Source organism: Urocitellus parryii, chromosome 1 (genome assembly GCF_045843805.1).
Source record: "Urocitellus parryii isolate mUroPar1 chromosome 1, mUroPar1.hap1, whole genome shotgun sequence".
NCBI lineage: Eukaryota > Metazoa > Chordata > Mammalia > Rodentia > Sciuridae > Urocitellus > Urocitellus parryii.
The window spans coordinates 263860701-263871022 of NC_135531.1; the positions used below are offsets into that span (position 1 = coordinate 263860701).

At 37.9% G+C, this 10322-nt stretch overlaps 1 protein-coding gene across 1 annotated transcript; it reads left to right on the top strand.

Annotated features, from left to right (window-relative positions):
- Positions 1-483: 483 nt before the first annotated feature.
- Rpl37a (ribosomal protein L37a) lies at positions 484-9797 on the top strand. Its single transcript, XM_026402368.2, has 4 exons — positions 484-556; positions 911-1039; positions 1377-1459; positions 3323-9797. Exons 1-4 carry the CDS (start codon positions 554-556, stop codon positions 3384-3386), a joined length of 279 nt encoding a protein of 92 aa, XP_026258153.1. The 5' UTR covers positions 484-553; the 3' UTR covers positions 3387-9797.
- The last annotated feature ends 525 nt before the right edge of the window (positions 9798-10322 follow it).

Below are 10322 nucleotides of genomic sequence, written 5' to 3' on the forward strand. Positions count from 1 at the left end.
GCTCCAGAGCTCTCATGAGTGAAATTTCATAACTCATTAATGGGACAACGGGATTCTAGCAGGGGGAATGCAACTTGCTCTGGGACAGAAGCCTTGGATTCTACTCAGGATTAGTGCCAGCATCTTGCACAGGAGCTTATGATTTTAAAACGCATAAGGTAGTAGGGAAAGCCATGAGATTTGGAGTCACAAACCTAAGATTTAAGCACCACTTCTTTAATTCAAGTGCACTAAGCGAGTCACTTAAAAACCTGACCTCCTTGCGCAGAGAATGGAGCCGGGAATATATGTGAATTAATGTGAACGTAATTCAGCTCGACGTTTGTCGTTTCAGCTAGTGAGTCTCGATAAACCTGGTGGAGAGACTCTAGCCACCCTAAACATTCCAGGAGAGATAGCAAGGAGGCCTTTCTAGGAGAATAACTTCAAGGAAACCTCCAGACCATAGAGCTCAGTTCCTAGAGAGGCCTATCGTCACTTCCGCTCGCCCCTCTAAATTGCGCCTGCGCACAACATCTCTTCCTCTTCGGTCTCGGGCCTAAGTCGCGGAGACATGGTGAGTGTGATAGTTCTTGTAGCGTAAGTGTTTATCCGTCTGCATCTGTCCTCTCGCTTTTTCTCCGCGCCCGCCTCGGCCCGCGAGCCCTTCCCCGAGCCCTTTCCAGTCTTTATGCCCTCGCCTTTTCTGGAGACTTGACTCTGGGACACGCCGAGGCGGCGGGGCAGGGACAGCTTGCCAGGCTCTCGGAGCTTTGGGCGCGTCCCGGACCCCTGTTTCACCGGGTTTAATTTTTTAAAAACTAGGTCACAGAGGAGGGGCTGAGGGGTGGCAGAGATGTGTGTGGAGACACCGGGACCTGGGTCTCAATTCTAAATGTCATTGGTCTGTCCTTTTCCTCGATCTCAACAGGCTAAGCGCACTAAGAAAGTCGGAATCGTAGGTAAATATGGGACCCGCTACGGTGCCTCCCTCCGGAAAATGGTGAAGAAAATCGAAATCAGCCAGCACGCCAAGTACACATGTTCCTTCTGTGGCAAAGTAAGGTGATCTGGGGAGGGGACAGGCTTCCTCTCCAAGGGGGCTTATAAACAGTGCTGGTGAGCACTGGGGATTGCACATACAGTCAATTACCATTTGTGAAAAGAGAGCAGGGTGGTACCCTTAGGTTTTGGGAAATGTTCTTCATTTAAACAAAATTACTGAGGAACTGAAGGATAAAAAGGATAGTCCGCATCTAGTAACATCCTTTTAACAAATATTTGGCCATTTACTAGGTGCTTAAGTTGGTTTTCTTGTGTACAAATTAAGCTCCTGGAAGCTGGCAAGATAAAAAGGTTTTTGTTTGATTCATAGTGAGAAATTGATTGTTTTGCAGACCAAGATGAAGAGACGGGCTGTGGGGATCTGGCACTGTGGTTCCTGCATGAAAACAGTGGCTGGTGGTGCCTGGACCTACAAGTGAGTCCATTTTTTTGTTATTTAAAAGTCTGTAGGAACAGCATAGGCCTCTTTCGCCCCTGATGGGTTAGGAGAGTAAAGATGCTTTGGGGGGCCCTCCCCCAGAATTCTTTAGTGTCATGGTTTATTTTACATTCAAAGAATAGAAATAAAACTATTGAAATAAAATTTTATGAGATGCTTTGAAATCCTGTAAACTGGGGTCATTGTTAGTGTTGTGATATTTTGCAGGTCCCTTGCTGATACCTTGAGACTGTACAGAACCTTGGCTTGCACTGCAAGTTGTTTTTTTTTTTTTTTAAGATAGTTTTTAAGAGGTCATTTGGTTTAAAACTATATGGAAACTTGAAACCATATGGACCTTCATACCTCTGTTGTTGTTTGGATTTATTTGCCATTGTGACCCTACAGGGCCAGGTAATACTATTAGGGGGGAATATATATATATATATATATATATATATATATATATATATATATATATATATATACACATATATGTGCTGGTATTGCTTGTTTTGACTCTTCAGTGTATACATTTCCAGAAATTATAGCTGTCCTTAAAGGCTTCTAGAAGTGGAGTTGTTTGTTGACTCTGAATTCTCAAAGCCTGACTTTTTACTCAAGCCAGTGTAGATCTGTGCTGTCCGCAACAAACTAGCCATATGCAATATGATGTATGTGTATTTTTAAGTTAATTTTGACCTTCAACTGAAATAGTGGAAAATGTTAAAATGTTAATATGGATGTATATTTAAGCATCTCGTTTTAATTTGTGGTGACAAACAGTAAAATGATGCCAAGAGTACTTAGTCCCGATAGTAAAGTGAAAGAGCATTCTTAAGCCCGCCATGGAATAGTTTTGTGACTTTTCCTGAATTTTGTTCTAAATATTTGTGGTCACTTTTTTGTTCGATTTTTGTTGTTGTTGTTGTTGGTTTTGGGGGCAGGTACCAGGGATTGAACCCGGGGGTGCTTAACCACTGAGCCACATCCCCATTCCTTTTTTTTTTTTTTTTTTTTTAATGTGGTGCTGAGGATCGAATCCTGGTCCCGCTCGTGCTAGAGGAGCGCTCTACCACTGAGCCACAACCCCAGCCCATTCCTTTTTGAGACAAGGTCTCACTAAGTTGCTTAGCATCTTGCTAAATTGTTGAGGCTAGCCTCAAAATTGCAGTGCTCTTGCCTAAGCCTCTTGAGTCTCTGGGATTACAAGTTTGTGCTACCTCGCTCAACTCTAGTCATTTTAATATCTCTTTTTTGAAAAAGCTTAAAGAATTGTTTGATCTTTATATGCCTATAGTCCCTGCTACTTGGGAGGCTGAGGCAGTAAGATGTAAGTTTGAGGCCAGCCTCAGCAACCTGTCTCAAAAAGGCCAGAGTTACAGGGGGTTAATGTGGCTTAGTGGTAACAGTTTTATAACTTGGCCTAAGTATGTGCTAAGCTGTGGATTCAATTCCCAGTAACAATCCCCCCTCCCCCCCCAAAAAACCTATCTTATTGTATTGGCTTGAAACTTTATTCATTTCTTCTATGTATTCCCATTTGATGAATTTAGGCAAGCTATTCCTCTCCTTTTTTAAAAAAATACTGTTTAAGAGATTAGTTATATGCACTTGCCTTCTAATTCTGTAAGAGCCTAAAGGTGTGGCATCTTAAAAGATGCCATAGTATAGTTTTGTGAGCCTCTGATTTCTGAATAATAGTTTTAATATTAGTTAAATCTTTGGGTTAACTGCAAGTAGTCTTTTTCCAGCAGTTAAGAAAGTCTTTAGGATTTTCCTGTAACAATGAGGTAGCTTTATTTGACATTTTATACTCTAATATGCTTAATTTATTGGAAACTGAATTTTTCTTCACAGCACCACTTCTGCTGTCACAGTCAAGTCTGCAATCAGAAGACTGAAGGAATTGAAAGACCAGTAGAAAGTTCTACCATATAGCAAAATTGTGGTTTGTTTGTTAATTGTATTAACTGGATATTCTGATGTTAATTGCATTAATATTGCCCTTTCAAAAGATTTGTAAATTGAAGCCCTTCTAATTTGAATTGGAAAATTTTGCTAGATGGGTTATTGTAATTCAGGTCTTTTTTTCTTCAGTAGTCAGATGATAACGGCAGGAAACTAAGTCTTATGGCTTAGTATATACTCAGCTTTTTTTGTTTTTTTTAAACACTGTTCAACTACTCCGAGATACATTGATATTGTACAAAATTTGTTTTAAAGGTAAAATATGCTAAAATACACAAAGGATATACATAAATTGCCTCTCTTGGTGTTTCATTTGAGTGCACATGAACATGTGAAACAGTTATATAACAAATTTTGAATGTGTCTGCCATCCTTTTGTTTAGTTTTCACACAAGGGTTCATAGATTGAATTCAATTTCATATAGATTGTAACAAAAGTGTAAGTTCCTTGGAGGAGTTTACTAGTTACGATTAGTTCTGGTGGTTATTATCTCTTTCTCAGCCATGTCTAAGCAGCCATCTGTGGTAGGGACTCCAAAATCAGTAATTCTTCATGAATGTAAAGGTTATAAAACATGGATTTCCTTTACTGTTAGAATAAAGACCTTTGTGACTTTTCTGGAATCAACCCCTTTCTGATAAATCTTGCTTTTGCCCTTTAGTGATCCCCCCCCCCCCCCCGCCCCAAATAGCTTATACACAGATGTTTCCTTCATCTACTCCAGAGCTGGTTCTGGCACAAATATCACCTCAGGGCAGTACTTCTTCACTGGGTCAACCTCTTCTAAACTCATAAAAATAATGGGTTAGATTTTTTGTTTTAAGTTATTGTTTCAACAGGATTTAGCTTATTGTAGTGTACTCAGTACCAAGCATAATTCCTTGCACTTGGTCTGCGGTCTGCTTAAGTAATGAGTAAATGTGGTCTTTTTTCTTTTTTTTTTTTACAAGATTTTGTACTCTACTGATTTTTGTCCTGTGAAGCATTATTTGGTATTGTGGGTCAGTGATTGGTGGTACCATGAGGGACAAATTAGACTATTTCATAGTGTTTGACCCAGGTCTTCATAGGAATTTCCAAGTAGTGGCTACAATTTCTAGTCAGCATTGAGAGTTGAATTAACTTTAGTTGCCCTGAAGTGCACCATGTAGCTACACTGCCTAACTAGTTGGGCATTCTGGGTTAAATTAACTCTGTTGCAGTTTGCTGTAAAATGCCTTAGAATAGAGTATTTAGGGGGTTTGGAATCATGGTTGAGGTCTTCTGTGTTACCTTGCTAGGAATTAGCCTGAGTCACTAAGAGTACTGTCTTGTTCAATCCAACAACTTGACAGATACATAATGTTCAATTTACATGTAAGAAAATTAAGTAGTTTATGAATACCTTTTTTTGGGGGGGTGAATCTACATACTTCTGGCATCAGCTGAAAGTGAACATACATAGAAAGTGGTGAAGCACAGTTTTCCCAGTGGGAAGAATTTAAAAGGTAGGATCTGTTTTGCAAAAATGATTTGAGGTGAAGCTTTATACTGATTCTTAGGCAGTGGCTAATGGTTTGGCCAACAAACAGGTCAGAATTTCAAGAACAAGAAGGAAAAACAAGGCTAATTCAAGGTTCTAAATAGAACTATGGACATTGCTCTCATTGATGAAATAATTCATTCTGAGAACATCAGCTGTTTTCCCCAGCCACCAACTTGTTGCTTGTTCAAAAAGCCCGTGAACAAAACAGTCATGGTAGTAAGAGATGGAACCTGTGTATGAGCTCTAAAACATGGACCTCTCCTCACAAAGGCAGAGCTGCTGTACCATTCACAAAGGGTACCTAGATCTAGCCAAGTTATTACATTGGACATCTGCCATCATTTCAAAGAGCAACAGTATGTTAAGGACAGGCATTGAGCTGGGTAGGTAGCTCAGTGGGATAGTACCTGCTTAGCATGTGCAAGGTTCAATCAGCACTACTTACCCACTAAAGTAAATAATCTGTGTATGAGCTGTACACAGGTATGGATTTGTCTTTCGTACATACAATATGTCTGCAGGTGCTTTATCTGTCATTGTGGTATCCTATGCAGTATAGTCTGACAGTATGGAATAAAGAAAGTCATTTGGTTACAAGAGACAGCATGCTTTAGGATATTGGCTTGCTCTGAAAACTTGGGTATATACTAACCTGGAGTAAATTTACTGAGCATAAGGTAACTGTCCTACAAGATGTCTGTAATTCAGTCTACCAGTATATGGTGCCATCTTCCCAATAGCCAGGATGGATGTGTCAAGAAATCAGATGGGATATGAGACTGTACCCACTGAAGATTAGGCCAGTTGTCTCTGAAGGCATTTTTTTGTTTTCTGTTTAGCTTGCAACCTTAAATTTGATAAGCTCAGGGGTTCTGGTGCTTACTGCCTATTTTTTTCTTAGGACCATATTTTTGACTGGATTTAAAAAGTCAATATGTTGATTATTTTGGGTTTTGTATACCATTGAACCAACAGGCAGGAAAGGTGGTCTTCTACTTACATTGTCTTTTGCAGGGGTGGTAATGGGGATTGAACTCTGGGGCACTAGACTACTGACATCCCCAGCCCTATTTTGTATTTTATTTAGAGACAGGGTCTCACTGGATTGTTTAGCACCTTGCTTTTTGCTGCGACTGGCTTTGAACTTTTGCTGGGATTATAGGAATGTGCCACCACACCCAGCTAAACAGTTTTGTGGTAGATTTCTAGGAGATTTCTCATATTCCTATATATGATCTATAAGGATGGACTCCCTTGTCCTTGCATTCTAGGTAGGTTCAAAAAGTGAGAAGTACCAGCAGAATATCCAAAAGTGGAGTCATAATTATTTTTCCTGCTTCTTGCTTTAAAGAGAGACTTCTATTAGGTTGGATATAGCTCAGTTGGTACAGTGCTTGCCTCACATACACAAGGCTTGGGTTAAATCCCTAGTACCACCAAAAAAAAAAAAAAAAGATTTCTATTAAAGGCCATAGTTCCCATTAGGTGGTCTTTGCTCTATTACGAACAACTACTGAGATTTATTCCTTTAGGCCTCAGTGTGTTAATGACTCTTGTTACTTGCTGTGGAAAGCTTCATCAGTCCACTGTAGGTTTCTTAATTTTGAGACAGGGTCTGGCAATAACAGTACTTTCCTTTGGCTATGAAAAGATGATCACATGGCACAAGCCAAAGAAAGTGATGAAACAAAAGTATTTCTTCTAGGCATTTGTAAATTGAGCAGTCATAACAGGGAGTGGCTATCTGAGATGGAGCCCTTCCTTTAGTGAAAGTATATTAAGTAAAAGACCATGGATTGCTGTCTAGGAGATTCTCTGAAGTTACCCTGATTCTTGCCTGGATATTATCTCTTTTATTTTTTTGTGAGCGACCCAGTGTGAAGTCAGACTCCCAAGGGCTGCATCCTAGAAGTAGGAGTGAACAAGAAGTAAATGCCCTTGTAGAGACTAAAGATGACTCCAAATAATCTTAATCCATGATTGAATTTAGTTAGTCTAGCTAATTCTTAATAGTGCTCTAGCTGCCTACAGGAAGCAAATGCAAATCCTCTCTGAAAATAAAATACTTTAAATTCCAGTTTGTAATAATTTTTTATATATCATGTCTGGACTTTAGTGAAAATAACTAGGCATTCAAGGGGACAAGACAATTAATAGACAATTGAAAAAGACTCGCAGGGTGTCCAAATAAGTTATCAAACATCGACTTAAAAATAAATGTTTCTGGGGCTGGGGATGTGGCTCAAGCGGTAGCGCGCTCGTCTGGCATGCGTGCGGCCCGGGTTCGATCCTCAGCACCACATACCAACAAGGATGTTGTGTCCGCCGAGAACTAAAAATAAATAAATATTGAAAAAAAGTTTCTTATAGACAAATATTAAGAGACAGAATTTCATTACAAAAAATTTGTTTTAGAGTCTTTTAAAAATGTACTTATTTGTAGGATACATTGATAATTTGATACAAATATGTAATGTATATGATCAAATTAGGGTCATTAACATTTTCCTCAAATATTTATCATTTCTTTGTGTTGAGAACCTCAAAACTCTTTCGATTCTTTATTAAATATGTAGTTCTTGTAAACTGTTGTAACTCTACTGTTACACTGATATTTATCTAAAAAGTGATCTTGAATTAAGTGATTTAATGACTAAAATAGAGTTCCATGGGTGGATCCAGCAGCACAGTAGATGCAGCCTAAGAGAATTTCTTCGAAAGGTAGGTCAAAACAAATCTAGGTTGGCCACAGTGGTGCACACCTATAATCCCAGCTACTTGGGAGACTGAAACAGAATGATCACAAGTTCAAAGCCAGCTTGGGCAGTTTAGCCCAAGACCCTGTCTCAAAGTTTAAAAAAAGGACTGGGGATGTATAGCTCAATGGTAAAGTACCCCTGGGTTTGAAGGCTAGCACCACCCCCCATCCCCCCCCCCCAGAAAAAAATAAATCCAGAAGCACAAAAACAATGAACATGTAAGTGTAGGAGGCATATAGGAGCTACAGGAATAAGTTCTAACAAGTAATTGGAGTTAAAGGAGGAGAGAGGTGAGATAATAATGGCCTAGAATTTTACAAAACCAATGAGAGGTCAAGCCACAGATTCAAGAAATCCTTGTAGACCTTACTTAAAATAAGCACACATGCACACACAAATCATGCCAAAGAATGTCATAGTATTATTGAATACTAAAAAGAAATAGCCTAAAAGCAGCCGATAAAGGAAGAGCACTATGCTGGATGCAGTGGCACACATCTGCAATCCCAGTGATTCTGGAGGCTGAGGCAGACAAGATTGCCATTTGGTGGCTAGCCTCAGCAACTTCATCCTAAGCAATTCAGTGAGACCCTGTCTCAAAATTAAAAGGGCTAGGGATATTGCTTAGTGGTTAAGCACCCCTGGGTTCCATCTCCAGTGCTAAAAAAGAAAAGAAAAAGCACTAAGACAGTTGACTTCTTAATGATGATGGAATCTGGAATCCAGAAGATAATGGTTTTTACCTCCAGAGTGCTTTAGATTCTATATTCAGTGATCATATCTTATATGAAATATAGTTTTCAACAACAAAATACTGAGTTTATCACTAATACACCCACACATGCCACAGAAAGTAATCCATGAAAGACACTGGAAAATATAAGTAGGAATGAAAGTCAACAGAAAGGGGAAATATATAAGTAAATACAAGTTAATATTGACTATTTGAATAATAACAATAACTTTGGGAGCAATATTAAAATGTAGAAAAACAACAGCCTATAGATAAGGAAAGGGTAAATAGTGTTAAAATGTTTTGAAGTTCTGTATTCAGGAAGAGGCCAAACTACAAAGCAAATACGTTGTAATCTCTGGTAATTATTAATAACAGTATATAACTCAATTTATAATGTATAACAATACATCAGAAATAGTATTATAAAGCAATCAGAAGAGAAAAAAGAATGATTGGACAGGTAATACATCAGTGGTGGATTAAACATACCTATACACACATGTATATGTAGTATATTAATGTGTCAATAATAGCATTACATATAAATAGATAAATATCTCAAAATATAGATTGACTTATATACCCAATGTATAAGGATTAAGGACCTAAAGTATAAGGAATTAGATATAAATAAAATATAGATAGATACATCAAAATCATATAGCTACAGAAAGGTTAAAAGTAAAATAATGGGGGCTGGGGATGTGGCTCAAGCAGTAGCGCGCTCGCCTGGCATGAGTGTGGCCCGGGTTCGAACCTCAGCACCACATACAAAAAGATATTGTGTCCGCCGAAAACTAAAAAATAAATATTTTAAAAAAAACCTCTCTCTCAAAAATTAAAATAATGGAAAAAGATATGCCACATGCAACACTAATTTATAAAAGGCTCTAGGAATACCTGGAAAAAAAAAGGATTTTAAAGAAAAAAATGTATATATCACTAGACATAAAGAGGGACATTAATATAAACATACAAAAATTGTGTATGTGATTTTTCACCATATCTGGACCATTGAAGTTGATGTGAAACACTAGATAAGTAGGAACTCATGGCTTTAAAAATGTTTTTGAGGAGTAAAGAATAATTAAAGAACTTAGAGAAACACTCAGAAATCAAGGAGAACTGGTAAATTCTCCAAGGCCAATTCCAAAGAACAAGACAACCCAGCAAACTGTGGTCATTATAAGTCACAATATGTAAATCAGTTAATTTCTAAATAATATATGAAGTAAACACTTAAAATATCAAGAAAGACTCAGCTCAAGAAGTAGCAGTAATAGATGTTAAAAAAAAAAAAAATCATGCTGAACTAGAAACAACCAACCCCTTGATCTGAGAATTGACACTCAATTTTGTTCCCTGACTTGATATTAAACATTGATGTATACCTTAAAAATGTCAGCAGGGGAAAACAATAATTATTATATGTATATCATTATATTCACACTTTGTTTTGTCTACTGATTTTGAAAAATTCCTTTATAACTTATCATAGTGCAGTCCACAGTTCTAATTTTGAAGATTTATTATAGTGTAGTTTGGCCTTGGAATCTAATGAATTTACATAAATTCTTTGGGAACCTAATCTGTAAATCAGGAAGATACTTATCTGCAGAGATTACTCATTCCTTGGACAAATCAAACTTGTCAGCATGTATTGGCTGCAAACATCATATGTAACACTAGAGGGTGGTACTACATAAACAAAAGAAAGGAACGCAGCCTGCTGAGAATTAAGTGGAAGGTTTAGAGGATTCATCCCAAGGACATATACGAAAGGTTAAAAGCATGTGTAAAATTACAGTTTAGTAAATTCATAGTTCCTTTTAAATTCCTATAATGTTATAATGTGGTGAAGCTGACTA

Coding starts and splice junctions, on each gene's coding strand:
- Rpl37a (XM_026402368.2), top strand. Junction 1,040..1,376: donor CATGTTCCTTCTGTGGCAAA/GTAAGGTGATCT, acceptor ATTGTTTTGCAG/ACCAAGATGAAGAGACGGGC. Junction 1,460..3,322: donor GGTGGTGCCTGGACCTACAA/GTGAGTCCATTT, acceptor TTTTCTTCACAG/CACCACTTCTGCTGTCACAG.